Here is a 21,261-nt window from a genome sequence, read left to right as displayed (position 1 = left end):
CTGAGTGAGCCACTCAACCAACTCTGGTGCGTCCTTTGACGTAATCGCACACACCTTCTCCAACTTCCCTCTTAGGCTCCAGCCTGGTGCACCTGCCCGACCCATACCAACCCTGCAGAAAGGACTGCCTCTTCCTCTGCCTTTCATTTTCAAAATGACCCTGTGACAAATCCCTATAGAAGAGCAGTATTTGTGGAAGCAGGTATATTGCAGGCCTCAATCAATATTTGGTGGAAGCTGGTATATCAAACCCCTTAATCAATATTTGGTGGAAGCCAGAGTATTGCAGGCCTCAATCAATATTTTGTGGAAGCCGGTGTATCACACCCCTCAATCAATATTTTGTGGAAGCCGGTGTATCACACCCCTCAATCAGTATTTTGTGGAAGCAGGTATATCGTTCCCCTTAATCAGTTTTTTTTGGGGCAACAGGTATATCGCACCAGTTGTAATTAGTTATTCCAATAGCGTTTGTCCCTCTAGCTGCGGTATCTCAGCAGAACCGCACACAACTGCTGCACAATACAAATGCACTATAATATACTTTCTATGTTAGCAGGTATATTATACAGTAGGTATATCACACCCCTCAATCAGTTTTTTTTTGGGGGGGCAACAGGTATATCACACCATATGCAATTGGTTATTCCAATAGTGTTTGTCCCTCTATCTAGCTGCGGTATTGCAGCAAAACCGCACACAACTGCTGCACAATGTGTTAGAAAGTATGTTAGAAAGTATTTTATAAGTATGTCACACCTCGATAGCACACCTATACCAGTCCTTAAAATGACTTTGTGGCCCTATTAGCTAGCGTTTGGTGTCCCTAACAGTCTGTCCCTGCTCCACACAGCAACCTTTCCCTACACTGGCAAAACACAGAACCGCAAGGCCATCTCTACGCCTCATGATGCTGCCACCTCCACAATCTCTCTCATCGTGCTACTCTGTGGCCTGCTCATGCTGCTGCCACCTCCACAATCTCACGTCATCGTGCTACTCTGTGGCCTCCTCAAATCTGCTGACACCTCTACAATCTCTCATCGTGCTACTATGTGGCCTCCTCATGATGCTGCCACCTCTACAATCTCTTGTTGTCATGCCACTCTGTGGCCTCCCCATGCTGATGACACCTCCACAATTTCTCATTGTTGTGCTACTGTGGCCTCCTCATGCTGCTGACACCTCCACAATCTCTCATCATCGTACCACTCTGTGGCCTCCTCATGCTGCCGCCACCTCTAGGCTCTGTCATTGGGCCACTCTGTGGTCTTCTCATGCTGCTTCCACCTCACCACTATTTCATAGGTCCACTCTGTGGACTTCTTATGTTGTTCTCACCCTGTATACAAACTAAAAAGACAGGGTGGCATTATCAGGAGGTGCTCAAACCCACATGCAGTCGTGCATATATACAGGGGAGCAAATCCTGCACTTGTGGCCCGTTGCTAATGGCGATCCCCAGCAAAATCATACAGTGGAGGATGCCCGCGGCGAACCACAAGTACCACAATATACATCTCACACAAGGTAACAAGTGCGGATGTCATAATCAATATAACAAAACAATAACAAAGACAGGTACACTCTGCAGTCTCACTAAACCCTCAAACTGATTTTAAAATTGAGAGATTAGTCAACATGTCCTACGGTGTAGAACATGTCTAAGCCCGGGCACCACGCCAAGGTTTCTCAAGTAGCCCGGGACCTAACACTCTCCTACCTGAGCCGTATGGGCAATACCAGGAGCCAGTGGGCAAATTACAGGAGCATGAGGCCGACTCACAAACAGCTCACCAGTTACCTCCAGAATGTAGCCATGCTTGCAATGGGAGGAGGGAGGAGTCTGCGAGTCCCACTCAAGACTGGCTGATATGGCCCAGGCCTCACAGGTGCACCTAAATGTGGCCTGTAGATGGAAAACAGGCACATTTAAATTGGAGTTTATACACCTCCAGGAATCTATATATACAAACTAAAAAGACAGGGTGGCATTAGCAGGCACCAAGCCATCAAAAAGTCATACGCCCCCCAAAATAGTACCAATCAAACCGTCATCTCATCCCCCAAAAAATGTCACCATTGGGAATGAGCAAATTGACTTCAGATGAAACATCCAAAGTCGATTCGCATAAAACGTTGTTTCAATACTGCACGGAGCGACCACTCCGTACAGTATTAGAATTTATTGAATCCGATAAGCCTGAAGTTATTACATCGCAAAGTTTCGCGAGACTTCGCTTAATAACTTCATAAATTGATTTAGGCTACATGCACACAAACATATGTGGTTTGTGGTCAGCAAAAAAAAACTGGTGATGTCCATATGGCATCCGTTTTTTTTTGCGTATCCATTTTTTTTTTATGGATCCATTGTAATAATGCCTATCTCTGTCTGCAAAACGGACAAGAATAGGACATGCTCTATTTTTTTTGCGGGCTACGGAACGGACATACAGATGCGGATAGTACACAGTGTGCTGTCAGCATTTTTTGCAGACCCATTGAAATGAATGAGTCCGCCCAAAAAACGAAACGGACACGGAAACAAACAACGTTCGTGTGCATGTAGCCTTAGGCCTGATGCAGGGATTACGGCCGTATGGCATCCGTTATTTTTGCGGATCCATTGTAATAATGCCTATCCTTGTCCGCAAACTAGAAAAAATAGGACATGCACTATTTTTTTTGCGGGGCTACGGAACGGTCATACTGATGCGGACAGCACATGGTGTGCTGTCCGCATTTTTTTCAGACCCATTGAAATGAATAGGTCCTCATCCTATCAGCAAAAAAAGCGGAATGGACAAGGAAACAAAATACGGTCGTGTGCATGAGGCCTACATGCACACAAATGTATTTTGTTTCCGTGTCCGTTAATTTTTTTTTTGCAGATCCGCAATTTGAGGACCGCAAAACACATACGGTCGTGTGCATGTAGCCTTAGGCTACATGTACACGAACGTTGTTTATTTCCGTGACCATTCAGTTTTTTTTTGCGGCTAGGATGCGGACCCCATTGCCTGCCGGAATCCTCTGCCGCAAGTGTGAAAGTACCCTTATATTGTAAAAAAAACATTTCCCGAACTCGGGTTCGGTTCCATGGTACCACTTGGAACCGAACCAGAGTTCGGGAAATGTTTTTTTACAGTATAAATCAATTTCTGAAGTTAATATGCTGATAACTTCAGGCTCCTCGGAACAAATACATTCTAATACTGTACGGAGCGCTTGCTCTGTACAGTATTGAAACAAAGTTGTATGCGAATCGACTTTGGATGTTTCATCCAAAGTCGATTTGCTCATCCCTAGTCACCATTTAAAAAAATAAAAATTTAGACTTTTTTTTTTAAATCATCTTATTTTAATAAGCTAAGGTTTAGAGCAGTGGTTTCCTAACCAGTAGCTATGGAGTAACAAGGAGCTCGCTACCCCAAATTGTGTGAATCTTCAAACATATACTATGCCCCAAAAATTCTAATTTGGGTAGTGTGTCAAATGTATAAAAAAAATAAAACTGTGACGACCAAATTGTTAAGAGTTTGTGTTTATTTCAGTGACTTGAGTTAGAAGTTACGGGCACCTTTTGCAATATTTTTTGTATTCCATCACTACCAAACCCATCAGACAAGCTATTTGATAGATTGGTTTACCGCCCCTCCTTCATAATCATCTAAAATCGATTATGGTCAAATCAAAATTGATCAATGAACTTCAGAAGGGGAAGGTGAATGATCCAATACAGGACTTGCCTCACAGATTTGAAAGTTAAAGACAGAGAGCAGCTGGCAATGTAAAGGAAGAAAGCAGAAGAAAAATAGACGAGGTCTCTTAATTAAAGCCAAATTAAAAAAAAAGCTTTTTTTCACGTAGTAGGTTCAATACTCTGGAATTCCCTATTGCATATGCTACTCTATCTATACAAGCTTTGTAAAGTGAGTAATCATGTTGTCATGCACCTCAGCAGAGAGCAAGTATTGTCTCTAGGTCAGGAAGTGGCAGCTCGTCAGAGACGAATGTCTTAAAATGATGTAATTCAAAATGGCCACCACATTTGTCAGTAGGGATAACTGCAGCATAAGAAAATGTCACACCCTTAATATTTATCATAGAGAAGATGCTCACGTTGATACATTAATGGATGGTAAAAGAAGAACAGTTTACGCATTTTGCTGCCCATGTTTTAGCTCTTAGGGACCTACAGGGAAATAGTCCCATGGAGGATAAGAATGACGAGCTACCACTGGAGGAGGAAGAGGAGTCGGTGGTGGAGGAAGAGAAGGAGACTGATGATGATAATGACTAGAGATGAGCAAACTTTTGAAAGATTCGATTTGGCAGCTGCGCCGAAGTTCAACAATAAATTTGATTAGTTACAAATTAATTTGACACAAATGACTATAAATCAGGTATACCCAGGCCAATCTGCCTAAAAGTAACAGTGCACAATATTGTCGCACCGCAACCCTGTAACATGTTTTAATTCTTTTTAGTTACTTATTAGGCCTCATGCACACGACCGTTTTTTTTTAAGGTCCGCAAAAACGTGGTCCGTAGGTCCGTGATCCGTGACCGTTTTTTCGTCCGTGGGTCTTCCTTGTTTTTTGGAGGATCCACGGACATGAAAAATGAAAAAAAAATCTAAGTCAAGTTTGCCATTGAAATGATAGGAAAAAACGGACACGGATCACGGACACGGATCACGGACACGGATGACAATCTTGTGTGCATCCGTGATTTTTCACGGACCAATTTACTTGAATGGGTCCGTGAACCGTTGGCCGTGAAAAAAATAGGACAGGTTATATTTTTATCACGGCCAGGAAACACGGATCACGGATGCGGCTGCCAAACGGTGCATTTTCCGATTTTTCCACTGACCCCTTGAAAGTCAATGGGTCCGTGAAAAAAAACGGAAAACGGCACAACGGCCACGGATGCACACAACGGTCGTGTGCATGAGGCCTAACCCATTGAGGTGTAAAAGGAAAAATACACAATTATTTGAAAATCTTTTCATGTCTTGATATCTTCTTCAATATAAATTGTTCAAACAATAATATCAGTTTGATAATTTGCCCTTGATTATTAATAATAACAATTATCACCATTAATATGGTCAGATCAACGGTATATATATAGAGAGAGAGAGAGTTAACAAACGAAAATAACATTCAACGTATAATTGAACAGACATAAAAACAGGTGAACATAAAGGGACCATTTTTATACAGGGGTGAAACTTAAAAAATTAGAGTATCATACAAAAGTCCATTTATTTCAGTAATGCAACTTAAAATTAGAATATTGTGAAAAGGTTCAATATTCTGGTCTCAAAGTGTCACACTTACAGCTTATGAAAACCCCAAAGTCACAATCTCAGGTACCTTTTGCTCGGGGGGTATGGATTAATTAGCTGACTGCTAATTAATCCATACCCCCTGAGCAAAGGGTACCTGAGATTGACTTTGGGGTTTCATAGGCTGTAAGCCATAATCATCCAAATTATAACAAATAAAGGCTTGAAATATCTCACTTTGCCTGTAATGAGTCTCATATGTTAGTTTCACCTTTTAAGTTGCATTACTGAAATAAATGAACTTTGCACGATATTCTAATTTTTTGAGTTTTACCTGTATATATGAACTCATAAAAAATCCCTTGGAGCTCCAATAAAAACAAATCACCCATGCACATTATATAACACACACATAAAACAATAGAAAAAATGTAAGTGGTTCCTCTCCACACACTTAGTACCACTTTTTTCTTGCTGTTAATATGCCTTAGGCCTCATGCACACGACCGTTGTTTTATTCCGTGTCTGTTGCGCCGTTTTCTGTGATTTTCTGCAGACCCATTGATTTTCAATGGGTCCGTTGAAAACTCGGCTAATGCACCGTTTGCCTTCCCAAAAATATAACCTGTCCTATTATTTTCTCGGAAAACGGTTCGTGGACCCATTCAAGTCAATGGGACCGCTAAAAAATGCGGAAGCACACAAGATTCTCATCCGCGTCCGCTCGTCCGCGTCCATTTTTTTCCTATCATATCATTTGCATGGCAAACCTGTCTTAGACTTTTTTTTACTTTCCTTTATGTCTGGTGGTCCTCTAAAAATAAAGGAAGACACACGGAAGCGAAAACGGAAATGGATCACGGAACAACGGACCCCATTTTGCGTAACGGAACACAACAACGGTCGTGTGCATGAGGCCTTATTGTTAGTATGCGCACACACTTTACTTGCTTTCTCGTATTCCTTTGTTGTACAGTAACATCCGGCTCAGCTAAGCAGCCCCCACTATTTGCCTTCATCCAAGTACCCATCTTCCCAATAACAAAACATCGTATTCACACACGGCTATTCATAGTAGTGATGAGCGGCAGGGGCAATATTCGAATTCGCGATATTTCACGAATATTTGGGCGAATATTCGCTATATATTCGAGAATTCGCGAATTCATGATCTCCAGGCATTATTTTCTTGATTGCGAAAATTCGCATAAAATTCGCATGAACTGGTATTTTCCCAAAAATCGAATATTCGCAATTACGAATATATTTTGCGATATTCGAAATATTCGCGAATTCTCGAAGTGCCGATATTCTCGATTAAAATTCGCAATTCGAATATTCGTGAGCAACACTAATTCATAGCCACACCATGAACTGTACTAAGAGAGAGAGAGAAATATATTATAAATTCAATCACCCATTTCTGGAAAACAATGCACCTTCTTATTTTCTCCCCTACAAAGAGAAAGTTATACAGATGCAAATCCAATTATTCAAGACAAAACATAAAAAATTGCATATAGCAGAATAACAAAAATCAATACAATGCAACATGCACTTTATTCATTATATAAGGGACATCTGCTGTACATGTCAGGTGTCAAGTCTTCAAGTTGGCGCTCACTTGAGTCCTGCCATAGCAACTTACTTATCCTCCCAAAGACTACAATGGGGAGGACTAAAAATAAATGCAAAAATATATATTTAAAAAAAATAATTAAAAAATAAATATAATAAAATTCAAATCACTTTGAAGGAAAGGTGTAGGGTAAAAAATATACATAAACCTCTCAAATGTATGTATTCTAATGCCAGAAGCCTGACTAATAAAACTGGTGAACTGGAATTAGTGATGTGTGAGGAGAATTATGACATAGTGGGAATAACTGAGACATGGCTGGATGATAGCTATGACTGGGCGGTTAATGTACAAGGTTACAGTCTGTTTAGAAAGGATCGTCAAAACCGGAGAGGAGGAGGGGTCTGCCTCTATGTAAAGTCCGGTCTAAAGCCCACACTCCGCAAAGATATAAATGAGGGACATGAACATGTGGAGTCACTGTGGGTAGAGATACATGGAGCTAAAAACAACAATAAATTACTAATAGGAGTTTACTATAAACCACCTAATATACCAGAGTCCACAGAAAATCTATTACTAAACGAGATAGACGAGGCGGCAAATCATAATGAGGTGGTTATTATGGGGGACTTCAACTACCCAGATATAGACTGGGAAACTGAAACTTGTATATCTCATAAAGGAAACAGGTTCTTGGCAATAACCAAAGACAATTACCTCTCCCAACTGGTTCAGGACCCGACTAGAGGGACGGCCATACTGGACTTAGTATTAACCAATAGGCCGGACAGAACAACAGACGTGCAGGTTGGGGGACACCTGGGAAATAGTGACCACAAAGTAATAACCTTCCAATTATCATTCAAAAGAGCGTTTCTACAGGGAGGAACAAAAATACCAAACTTCAAAAAAGCTAAATTTAGCCAACTAAGAGAGGCCATAGGCCAAACTAACTGGGACAAAGTCCTCAAAAATAAAAATACAGCCACAAAATGGGATATCTTTAAAAACATCCTAAAATCTCATTGTGAGAGGTACATTCCGTATGGTAATAAAAGGTTAAGGAATAAAAAGAAACCAATGTGGATAAATAGAACTGTAACGAAAGCAATAAATGACAAAAAGAAAGCATATCATTCACTGAAACAGGAGGGGAGCACGGAAGCACTGAAAAACTATAAGGAAAAAAATAGAACATGTAAAAAACAAATAAAAGCGGCCAAACTAGAGACCGAGAGATTAATTGCCAAAGAGAGTAAAACTAACCCTAAAATGTTCTTCAATTATATAAATGTTAAAAAGTATAAATCTGAAGGTGTCGGCCCTTTAAAGAGTAATGAGGGGGAAGTCGCAGAGAGCGATGAGGAGAAAGCAAAGCTGTTAAATATTTTTTTCTCCAATGTATTCACTGAGGAAAATAAACTGTCAGATGACATGCAGAATGCAAAAATAAATTCCCCATTAAAAGTGTCCTGTCTGACCCAGGAAGAAGTACATCAGCGACTTAAAACGATTAAAATAGACAAATCGCCAGGACCGGATGACATACACCCCCGTATCCTAAAGGAATTAAGTAATGTCATAGCCAGACCCTTATTTCTGATATTTGCAGACTCTATACTGACAGGGAATGTCCCACAGGATTGGCGCATGGCATATGTGGTGCCAATATTCAAAAAGGGGCCAAAAACAGACCCTGGAAACTATAGGCCGGTAAGTTTAACATCTGTTGTGGGTAAACTGTTTGAAGGTTTTCTGAGAGATGCTATATTAGAGCATCTCAACAGAAATAAGCAAATAACGCCATATCAGCATGGCTTCGTGAGGGATCGGTCATGTCAGACTAATTTAATCAGTTTCTATGAGGAGGTAAGTTCTAGACTTGACAGCGGCGAATCAATGGATGTCGTATATCTGGACTTCTCCAAAGCATTTGACACTGTACCACATAAAAGGTTAGTATATAAAATGAGAATGCTCGGACTGGGAGAAAACATCTGTATGTGGGTAAGTAACTGGCTCAGTGATAGAAAACAGAGGGTGGTTATTAACGGTACACACTCAGATTGGGTCACTGTCACTAGTGGGGTACCTCAGGGGTCAGTATTGGGCCCTATTCTCTTCAATATATTTATTAATGATCTTGTAGAAGGCTTGCATAGTAAAGTATCAATTTTCGCAGATGACACTAAACTGTGTAAAGTAATTTACACTGATGAGGACAGTATACTACTACAGAGGGATCTGGATAGACTGGAGGCTTGGGCAGATAAGTGGCAGATGGGGTTTAACACTGATAAATGTAAAGTTATGCACATGGGAAGGAAAAATGCAAGTCAACCGTACATACTAAATGGTAAAACACTCGGTAACACTGACATGGAAAAGGATCTAGGAATTTTAATAAACAGCAAACTAAGCTGCAAAAACCAGTGTCAGGCAGCTGCTGCCAAGGCCAACAAGATAATGGGTTGCATCAGAAGGGGCATAGATTCCCGTGATAAGAACATAGTCCTACCACTTTACAAATCGCTAGTCAGACCACACATGGAGTACTGTGTACAGTTCTGGGCTCCTGTAAACAAGGCAGACATAGCAGAGCTGGAGAGGGTCCAGAGGAGGGCAACTAAAGTAATAACTGGAATGGGGCAACTACAGTACCCTGAAAGATTATCAAAATTAGAGTTATTCACTTTAGAAAAAAGACGACTGAGGGGAGATCTAATTAATATGTATAAATATATCAAGGGTCAGTACAGAGATCTATCCCATCAGCTATTTATCCCCAGGACTGTGACTGTGACGAGGGGACATCCTCTGCGCCTGGAGGAAAGAAGGTTTGTACACAAACATAGAAAAGGATTCTTTACGGTAAGAGCAGTGAGACTATGGAGCTCTCTGCCTGAGGAGGTGGTGATGGTGAGTACAATTAAGGAATTCAAGAGGGGCCTGGACGTATTTCTGGAGCTTAATAATATTACAGGCTATAGCCACTAGAGAGGGGTCTTCCTCTGGATCAACTTGCGGGATAACAGGCCGAACTGGATGGACAAATGTCTTTTTTCGGCCTTATGTACTATGTTACTATGTTACTATGTTACTTTCTTTTCCACATTTTAAAAACAAACAATAAAAAAATAAAAATAGTTAGTATCACCGCATCCCAAGATGCACAAACTATTAAAATATAAAAGTGTTTATTCGGGACTGTGACCATGGAATAAATGCTATCAATGAAAAATATACTGTAGATCATCCAACTAAAAAATAAGTCCTTACACAGCCTTGTAGACATAAATATAAAAACAGTTTTTGGGACAGAATATATTGATGCAAAGACAAAAAAACATTTTTTTTATTTTTATTTTATAAATGTATTAAAACACAAGAAAAATTGTAAAAAATTGGTATTGGTGCAATCTTACTGACAAGCAGAAAAAAAGTTTTACCGCATAGGGAATGCTATAAAAAATAAAACCCCAAACTATGGCAGCATTGCAATATTTTTCCATTTCTGCCCCATATACGTGTAGATTTTTTTTCCAGCTTCCCACTACACTCTCACTATGCAATATTAAATGATTTCATTAGAAGGTAAAACTTGTCCCACAAAACATAAACCCCTCCAAACCCTCATATGACTATATAAATGGAAAAATAAAAAAGTTATGGCTCCTGGAAGGAAGGGAGAAAAAAACAAAATTAAAAATGACCCTAAAAATCTCTGTTAGGAAATTAGTTTATATGTTATTTTAGATAAGTCAAAGATTTAGAGATCGAGACTGAAGTATTATTTTTAATTATCCATCATGATCATAATTCAATCAAATGTCGAAGCACTGAATTTGACATTTTGAAAATAAAATTGTGTTTTATTGTGCATTGCTTTTCTGATGGCTTTTTTAATATCCTTGTTCCTAATACTGTAGATGATAGGATTCAACATTGGAGTCACAACTGTGTAGAGGATGGTCACCACTCTGTCCTGCTCTGCAGAAGAAGCAGATCTAGGGTGTAGATGCATAAACATAATGGTACCAAAGTATAGAGATACCACTAGTATGTGGGAACCACATGTCGAGAACACCTTTTGCAGTTGCTTATTACTACGGATCTTTAAGACAGTTATGATAATGCATAGGTAGGATAAAAGAATTAACAAAAAAGAACCAAGATGAACTATAGCACCGGAGATGTACTCTGCTAACTCATTGAGTCTTATATCTTGGCAAGAAAGTCGAAGGAGTGGAGGCATCTCACAGAAAAAGTGACTAATAAGGTTGGACTTGCAGAAGGGGAGTTGAAAAGTTAAAAATGTGAGAATAAATGAGTTTATAAAACTTATAACCCAACATCCAGTGACCAGACCTATGCACAGCCTCCAGTCCATAATTGCTCTGTAATGTAATGGATTACAGATAGCAGTATATCTATCATATGCCATAACGGCAAGCAGAAGACATTCACTTCCACCAAGAGCCAAATGAAAATATATTTGTGTCGCACATCCCACGAAGGAAATACTTCTGTCCTTGGATATTGTCTTTAATAAAATTTCAGGGACTACTGTTGAGGAAAAGCAGATGTCAATTATTGAGAGGTTACTCAAGAAAAAGTACATGGGGGTATGAAGTCTGCGGTTGAGACTAACAACAGTTATCAGCAGGACGTTTCCTGATAGGGTTATCACGTACATCATCGAAAATATCAAGAAGAAAACAATCTGAAGTTCAAAAATATCTGACACCCTCAGAAGAATAAAACTTCTTACCAACGTTTGATTTCCATTGTCCACAGAATTGTCCAACATAATTTTGTTTTTTGGGGAGTGAAATTCTAAATTGATTTAACTTAAATACAGTGATTTACCTTTCCAGTTAATGCTTAAAGGGTCAATTACATTGTGAACTCTACTTAAAAAGACCGATATCTTTACGGCAGTGGAATATTGGCACTGAAATCCTAAACATCGACATAAAAAAATGAACAAAACACCAGGTTTACTTAGCCATACTTGGGCCTTACTTTTATAATGGATTGGAAAAAAAAAATACTTGAAAATAAAAAAGTACAAAACACTAAAGAATATGAGAACAGTAAAAAGAACACTTTACGATACTTCCAAGTTGCCACAGGATAGGAAAGTATACTAATATACTGATTGACCTGGTCTTGATGATAAAGATAAATTCTTGGAAGATTTCTCCACCATTAAGTCTGATAGATAACACTGGTCACGAGATGTCCACCATTTCTGTAGACATACAGTATGCCATGTCAATGGAGCTGTGGATGTAACTAATTCCGATGGAGGTCTTAAATACTGTTCTATAACTATTTTCTACCAATAAGCACAATTAAAATGTTCCAATTTGTTTAGCATAAGTGTTGGTGACTTGGGAGCCTAATTAGCCACACATTTTTGTCTTTGGAAAGAGGTTATCAAAATAAATTCTTTAGGGCCTTTGTGGTCGTGTTTAGAAAACTTATGTGAAATTAAGTTAAGAAATATTAGTGAACAACCACAATAAAAACTTATTTAAGAAGAAATTTTAACCTAGAGACTGGCAAATCCATTTGTACAAGACGAACCCAAAGCTTTTCAGGGCCATTTTACTGCACCCGTTGGCTGGAAAAAAACTAACATGTCCCTGAGAGAACTTCAGGAGAAGGGCTTGCCCTGATTGGCTCAAAGACTGACAGACAGCCTGGATGAGCCAATCAGTGCTTCAGCAGACAGGGAGGTGCCCTTGCAGAACAACCAGAACATCGTTCTGTGTTGGGCTGTGAATGAGGATGGATGGGTGTAGCAGTGTGACAGAAAAATAATCTTAGTGACAGTGTACAATCCCAATTAAGCTTCTATTCTAGTGTCAGGGACATTTTAAGGTAAGGCTAGAAAGAAGAATAATTGTGTAGAATGTAACTGGCAATAGGTGTGGACCCACTGGGCCAACTAACAAGTTTGACTTTGAGCTAAACCTAAGGGCATTGTCCTGTCAAATATCTGGTTTCCACCCTTTAACCCCTGTACAAGGATTGGTCTTCTCTGCAGGGAACCAGCCAGCCCACTACCTCCTGGAGTAGTCTTGGTGTAGTTGGCTGCTGACCCAAGGGGGTCAGACACACTTCTGTGAAGTACCAAGGATAAAGGCAAAAAGTGTAGTCTGAACACAGTCCAAAGTCAGGGCAGGCTGAGTACTTGCGTATTCCAAGTTCGGGGCAGGCAGAGGACATGCGTAATCCAGTTCACAGTTCCAAGGTCAAGACAGGTGACAAGGAGCAAAATCTAATGGAATAGACAGAAAAGGTTCGGCACACAGTTATACAGACAACAGAACACTTTAGCTGGTTACTAGAGATCATACAAACTCAAAGCTCAGGCGAGGAGGTGGAACCACAACCCAACTAAATAGGGAGGCTGATAAGCAACTTATCCAGCACCTGGACAGGAGATAATCATTAACTCTCTCAATGCGGAAGGAAAGTTCACTGGGCACTATTTCCAGTTCACAGAGAGAGGGAGAGAGGAGCGACAGAACAGCAAAACAGTGGCTGGCACGGACCGCCAGCGTGACAGTTAGAGATGAGCGAATCGAAGTTGACAAAGTGGAATTCGATCCGAATTTCAGCAGGAGTGGCAGCTGGAGTCACAGCGAAAGGCCTGAACTCCTGGTGTCATTTAGCAGTCGTGTCTTGACCAGCAACCCAGCGGTGCATGAATAGTTGAGCCGGTCTTCGACTTCATCGCAAGTGACATCAGACACCCCCAGTCAAGAGTCGGTTGGTTCCTCTGACACAATGCTTAGTTGGTAAGGCTCGGGAGCAGGCCCTGTGCCCCCAACCAGTCCTCAACATTTCTCTATCATTTTCAGTTCCCTCAGTGCGAGAAATATTATAGGCTCGGCTCCACTTTTAAGCAAGCGAGCTACTAGAGGAGAGTCAGCAGCAACTGCCCAGCCAAGATCTGGAGGATACATCCACCACTTCATCCTGTAGGTGGGCAAGTAGTGATGATGAGTGTCACATGGGAGCTGGTGTTGCAAGCGGTGAGGCTCCTGACCCAGAGACCATTGAGGAGGACATCAGAAATGTGCAGACAGTATTCGATGATGATGATGATGTACAGTACAGACCAAAAGTTTGGACACACCTTCTCATTCAAAGAGTTTTCTTTATTTTCATGACTATGAAAATTGTAGATTCACACTGAAGGCATCAAAACTATGAATTAACACATGTGGAATTATATACATAAAAAAAAAGTGTGAAACAACTGAAATATGACATATTCTAGGTTCATCAAAGTAGCCACCTTTTGCTTTGATTACTGCTTTGCACACTCTTGGCATTCTCTTATGAGCTTCAAGAGGGGCCATAGTTACCCCAAGAACTTCCCTGTCCACCCAAAATGTGGAGAAACTGACCTTTATCAAGATGAATCAGGCATGGATCAGCCAGGATTTCCACCCACCAATGCCTGATGCATCAGACTAGATCATCCATGGTGCCACACCAACACTTTAAAAAAGAGACCGGTTTCTTCTGGCTACCTGCCTCAGCTACTATTCTGATGCTGCCACCCAATGCCACACATCTGATGTCAAGTGCTCCTTCTTTCACCCACCACCTTCAGCAGGTACTGGTATTGCCACCCATCTCCACACTATGTCACCTTGCCACTCTGTGGTCTCCTCATGCTGCTGCCACCTCCACACTATCACTTTACCATTCTGTGGCTTCCTTATGCTGCTGCCACCTCCACACTATGTCACCTTGCCACTCTGTGGCTATCTCATACTGCTGCCACCTCCACACTATGTCACCTTGCCATCCTGTGGCCTCCTCCTAATGCTGCTGCCGCCACCTCCACACTGCCATTGTGCCACCCTGTGGCCTCCTCCTGATACTGCTGCCACCTACACACTCTGTCATTGTGCTACTCTGTTGCCTCCTGATGCTGCTGCCACCCCCACACTGCCATTGTGCCACCCTGTGGCCTCCTTCTGATGCTGCTGCCACCTTTATACTCCGTAATTGTGTCACTCTGTGGCCTCCTGATGCTGCCGCCACCTCCACACTGTCATTGAACCACTCTGTGGTATCCTCATGCTGCTTTCACCTCACAACTATGTCATAGGGCCACTTTGTGGACTTCTCATGCTGTTCCCACCCTCCTCACTTCATGACTGGGCCACTATTTTGCCATTTGGCCTGGCTGACATCATTTATTTGACCTTTCTTCTGATCTGTCAGAAGGAAGGAAAAATAAGACATACAACAGATCCTGTCTATGTAACAGCTGCATGACATGGTCCCAATTTTGCATCAGAATTGGCTTATGATATGGTAGCCAAAAGCAGGAGTGGATACAAAACACAGAAGACATGCAAATATTCCATTTATGTGTCATCTCTGTTTTGGATCCACTCCTGTTTTTTTAGGCTTTAGCAATACTGATGGATTACTGACCAAATTCTGACCGAGTGAAGGCGGATGCTCCACAGACAGGATCCTTTTTTGGGGGTTATTGTTCTGACGGATCAGATGAAGGGCAAAATAATCAGTGACGTCAACACTAACTTACTGCTGACACCCTCTTCACTCTGCCGGTGGGGATGGGACTCTACTTGTATAAGCATTTAATTGCACAGGTTCTCTAGAAATCTATGTGAAATCAGTGAATTGGTGTAAAAGGAGTGAGCTCTTTTACGCTATAGTAGGATCTTGGGCCTCTGCACGGTTCTTTATACCTAGCGCTAACATTGACCTGTAATACTGAGTTCACACTGCCGAAAAGTGAAGTGTGCAGTGATTCTAAGAGCGACGCCTGTCATCTGCATGTCATACTGACTCACAGTATTGTTTCACTACCACAGCAGACTCCCTATGCGTGTTACTGCAAGGCACATTGTCACACACCACTATAAAGGCTCTCTTCAGCCAGGAAATAGCCTTTTTTTTTTACACGATTCACCATGAATAATTTCGGATCAAACCAAATTTTTTCAGAAAATTCGGCGAGCCCGCCGAATGGAATTTTTTAGAAATTCTCTCATCTCTAATAAAAAACTGTTATACCTTGAGTCTGCTAAACGTCTTACCCCTAGACAAGCTACGTGGTCTTTCTTTTTTACCAGGTTTAATTTTTTTAAAATATTGAAATATTAAAAGAACACAATAACTCTGTACTCGCCGGGCTGCCTGGTAATAGGGCAACCTCGGAGCTATTGTCTCGTCATTTATGGTGGTTGAGGTTTCATCAGGATATAATTGATTTTGTGTCCACCTGCACGACCTGTGCATGTGCTAAAGTCACTCATACTCGGCCAGCAGGGTCTCTGTTGCCACTGATCATTCCCAACAGACCGTGGACACACCCGTCGATAGATTTTGTTATTGATCTACCTGTATCTGCGGGTAAAACTGTCATCCTGGTAGTTGTAGACCGGTTCAGTAAAATGGTGCATTTCATTGACTTACCCGCGTTGCCAAATGCTAAAACCCTGGCTCATGTTTTTATCAGTGAAATTGTGAAGCTTTACAGGGTCCCTTCCAATGTTATTTTGGAGCGGGGAACCCAATTTATTTCTAAATTCTGGAGAGCTTTTTGTTTTCGTCTTGGGGTACATTTGTCCTTTTCCTCAGCCTTCCGCCCACGGCCAGACCGAAAGCACCAACCAAAACCTAGAGACTTACCTTAGATGCTTTGTGTCTGAAAATCAGGAGACATGGTCCGGTCATCTTACTTACCTTTAGCAGAGTATGCTATAAACAATTTTTTGGAGCATATAGTTTTCATTCTCAATTTTGCAATTTTCAGTAAGGGCGAGCCTTCTAGGATCCCTGAAGAAGAAAAGTTTACGTCATCCATTTCTTCTGTATGGCAAAAGGTTCAAAGCAATTTAAAAAAAGATGGGAAGCAGATATAAACGTATGGCTGATACAAAACGTTCGCCAGGTCTTGTCCTAGGGGTAAATAACTATGTGTGGTTGTCGACTAGAAATATAAAGTTAAAGTTTCCCTCTTGGAAATTGGGTCCTAGGTTTATTGGTCCTTATAAAATAATCACCATCATTTAACCCCATGACATTTCGCCTGGTGCTGCCTCAAACTTTGAAAATTCATAATGCATTTCATAAATTGTTGCTTAAAAAGTATGTTGCACCTCTGGAACCATCAACGTTACCGCCTCCTCCAATTATTGTCGATGGCAATTTGGAGTTTCAGGTGGCAAGAATTGTAGATTCTCGTTTCGTCTGTCGCTCCCTTCAATATCTGGTGCACTGAAGGGGTTACTGTCCAGAAGAAAGAATGCCAGAAGGTTAATTAGTAGAGTTGAGCGAACACCTGGATGTTCGGGTTCGAGAAGTTCGGCCGACCTTCCCGGAAATGTTCGGGTTCGGGATCCGAACCCGATCCGAACTTCGTCCCGAACCCGAACCCCATTGAAGTCAATGGGGACCCGAACTTTTCGGTACTAAAAAGGCTGTAAAACAGCCCAGGAAAGGGCTAGAGGGCTGCAAAAGGCAGCAACATGTAGGTAAATCCCCTGCAAACAAATGTGGATAGGGAAATGAATTAAAATAAAAATTAAATAAATAAAAATTAACCAAAATCAATTGGAGAGAGGTCCCATAGCAGAGAATCTGGCTTCATGTCACCCACCACTGGAACAGTCCATTCTCAGATATTTAGGCCCCGGCACCCAGGCAGAGGAGAGAGGTCCCGTAACAGAGAATCTGTCTTCATGTCAGCAGAGAATCAGTCTGCATGTCATAGCAGAGAATCAGGCTTCACGTCAGCCACCACTGCAACAGTCCATTGTCATAAATTTAGGCCCAGCACCCAGGCAGAGGAGAGAGGTCCCGTAACAGACAATCTGGCTTCATGTCAGCAGAGAATCAGTCTTCATATCATAGCAGAGAATCAGGCTTCACGTCACCCACCACTGTAAGAGTCCATTTTCATAAATTTAGGCCCAGCACCCAGGCAGAGGAGAGAGGTCCCGTAACAGACAATCTGGCTTCATGTCAGCAGAGAATCAGTCTGCATGTCATAGCAGAGAATCAGGCTTCACGTCAGCCACCAATGCAACAGTCCATTGTCAGATATTTAGGCCCAGCACCCAGGCAGAGGAGAGAGGTCCCGTAACAGACAATCTGGCTTCATGTCAGCAGAGAATCAGTCTTCATATCATAGCAGAGAATCAGGCTTCACGTCAGCCACCAATGCAACAGTCCATTGTCAGATATTTAGGCCCAGCACCCAGGCAGAGGAGAGAGGTCCCGTAACAGACAATCTGGCTTCATGTCAGCAGAGAATCAGTCTTCATATCATAGCAGAGAATCAGGCTTCACGTCAGCCACCAATGCAACAGTCCATTGTCAGATATTTAGGCCCAGCACCCAGGCAGAGGAGAGAGGTCCCGTAACAGACAATCTGGCTTCATGTCAGCAGAGAATCAGTCTTCATATCATAGCAGAGAATCAGGCTTCACGTCACCCACCACTGTAAGAGTCCATTTTCATAAATTTAGGCCCAGCACCCAGGCAGAGGAGAGAGGTCCCGTAACAGACAATCTGGCTTCATGTCAGCAGAGAATCAGTCTGCATGTCATAGCAGAGAATCAGGCTTCACGTCAGCCACCAATGCAACAGTCCATTGTCAGATATTTAGGCCCAGCACCCAGGCAGAGGAGAGAGGTCCCGTAACAGACAATCTGGCTTCATGTCAGCAGAGAATCAGTCTTCATATCATAGCAGAGAATCAGGCTTCACGTCAGCCACCAATGCAACAGTCCATTGTCAGATATTTAGGCCCAGCACCCAGGCAGAGGAGAGAGGTCCCGTAACAGACAATCTGGCTTCATGTCAGCAGAGAATCAGTCTTCATATCATAGCAGAGAATCAGGCTTCACGTCAGCCACCAATGCAACAGTCCATTGTCAGATATTTAGGCCCAGCACCCAGGCAGAGGAGAGAGGTCCCGTAACAGACAATCTGGCTTCATGTCAGCAGAGAATCAGTCTTCATGTCATAGCAGAGAATCAGGCTTCACGTCACCCACCACTGTAAGAGTCCATTTTCATAAATTTAGGCCCAGCACCCAGGCAGAGGAGAGAGGTCCCGTAACAGGCAATCTGGCTTCATGTCAGCAGAGAATCAGTCTTCATGTCATAGCAGAGAATCAGGCTTCACGTCAGCCACCACTGCAACAGTCCATTGTCATAAATTTAGGCCCAGCACCCAGGCAGAGGAGAGAGGTCCCGTAACAGACAATCTGGCTTCATGTCAGCAGAGAATCAGTCTTCATATCATAGCAGAGAATCAGGCTTCACGTCACCCACCACTGTAAGAGTCCATTTTCATAAATTTAGGCCCAGCACCCAGGCAGAGGAGAGAGGTCCCGTAACAGACAATCTGGCTTCATGTCAGCAGAGAATCAGTCTTCATATCATAGCAGAGAATCAGGCTTCACGTCACCCAACATTGGAACAGTCCATTGGCATATATTTAGGCCCCGGCACCCAGACAGAGGAGAGGTTCATTCAAATTTGGGTAGCCTCGCAATATAATGGTAAAATGAAAATAAAAATAGGATTGAATGAGGAAGTGCCTTGGAGTACAATAATATATGGTTAAGGGGAGGTAGTTAATGTCTAATCTGGACAAGGGACGGACAGGTCCTGTGGGATCCATGCCTGGTTCATTTTCATGAACGTCAGCTTGTCCACATTGGCTGTAGACAGGCGGCTGCGTTTTTTCTGTAATGACGCCCCCTGCCGTGCTGAATACACGTTCAGACAAAACGCTGGCCGCCGGGCAGGCCAGCACCTCCAAGGCATAAAAGGCTAGCTCTGGCCACGTGGACAATTTAGAGACCCAGTAGTTGAATGGGGCCGAACCATCAGTCAGTACGTGGAGGGGTGTGCACACGTACTGTTCCACCATGTTAGTGAAATGTTGCCTCCTGCTAACACGTTGCGTATCAGGTGGTGGTGCAGTTAGCTGTGGCGTGTTGACAAAACTTTTCCACATCTCTGCCATGCTAACCCTGCCCTCAGAGGAGCTGGCCGTGACACAGCTGCCTTGGCGACCTCTTGCTCCTCCTCTGCCTTGGCCTTGGGCTTCCACTTGTTCCCCTGTGACATTTGGGAATTCTCTCAGTAGCGCGTCTACCAACGTGCGCTTGTACTCGCGCATCTTCCTATCACGCTCCAGTGCAGGAAGTAAGGTGGGCACATTGTCTTTGTAGCGTGGATCCAGCAGGGTGGCAACCCAGTAGTCCGCACACGTTAAAATGTGGGCAACTCTGCTGTCGTTGCGCAGGCACTGCAGCATGTAGTCGCTCATGTGTGCCAGGCTGCCCAGGGGTAAGGACAAGCTGTCCTCTGTGGGAGGCGTATCGTCATCGTCCTGCCTTTCCCCCCAGCCACGCACCAGTGATGGACCCGAGCTGCGTTGGGTGCCACCCCGCTGTGACCATGCTTCATCCTCATCCTCCTCCACCTCCTCCTCATCCTCGTCCTCCTCGTCCTCCAGTAGTGGGCCCTGGCTGGCCACATTTGTACCTGGCCTCTGCTGTTGCCAAAAACCTCCCTCTGAGTCACTTCGAAGAGACTGGCCTGAAAGTGCTAAAAATGACCCCTCTTCCTCCTCCTCCTCCTCCTCCTCCTGGGCCACCTCCTCTTCCATCATCGCCCTAAGTGTTTTCTCAAGGAGACATAGAAGTGGTATTGTAACGCTGATAACGGCGTCATCGCCACTGGCCATGTTGGTGGAGTACTCGAAACAGCGCAACAGGGCACACAGGTCTCGCATGGAGGCCCAGTCATTGGTGGTGAAGTGGTGCTGTTCTGTAGTGCGACTGACCCGTGCGTGCTGCAGCTGAAACTCCACTATGGCCTGCTGCTGCTCGCACAGTCTGTCCAGCATGTGCAAGGTGGAGTTCCACCTGGTGGGCACGTCGCATATGAGGCGGTGAGCGGGAAGGCCGAAGTTACGCTGTAGCGCAGACAGGCGAGCAGCAGCAGGATGTGAACGCCGGAAAGCGCGAACAGACGGCCCGCACTTTATGCAGCAGCTCTGACATGTCGGGGTAGTTGTGAATGAACTTCTGCACCACCAAATTCAGCACATGCGCCAAGCAAGGGATGTGCGTCAAACTGGCTAGTCCCAGAGCTGCAACGAGATTTCGCCCATTATCACACACCACCAGGCCGGGCTTGAGGCTCACCGGCAGCAACCACTCGTCGGTCTGTTGTTCTATACCCCGCCACAACTCCTGTGCGGTGTGGGGCCTGTCCCCCAAACATATGAGTTTCAGAATGGCCTGCTGACGTTTACCCCGGGCTGTGCTGAAGTTGGTGGTGAAGGT

The 21,261-nt window shown here is 43.1% G+C and overlaps 1 protein-coding gene across 1 annotated transcript; it reads right to left on the bottom strand.

The window, feature by feature from the left end:
* Positions 1 to 10,701: 10,701 nt before the first annotated feature.
* On the bottom strand, positions 10,702 to 11,691 carry LOC122921444 (olfactory receptor 1020-like). Its single transcript, XM_044271423.1, has one exon. The coding sequence runs from the start codon at positions 11,689 to 11,691 to the stop codon at positions 10,702 to 10,704; it is 990 nt and encodes a 329-aa protein (XP_044127358.1).
* Between the last annotated feature and the right edge of the window lie 9,570 nt (positions 11,692 to 21,261).

The sequence above is a fragment of the Bufo gargarizans genome, chromosome 11 (assembly GCF_014858855.1).
Source record: "Bufo gargarizans isolate SCDJY-AF-19 chromosome 11, ASM1485885v1, whole genome shotgun sequence".
NCBI lineage: Eukaryota > Metazoa > Chordata > Amphibia > Anura > Bufonidae > Bufo > Bufo gargarizans.
Note: the sequence above shows the minus strand (reverse complement) of the source record. Positions and strands in the feature narration are given on the sequence as shown.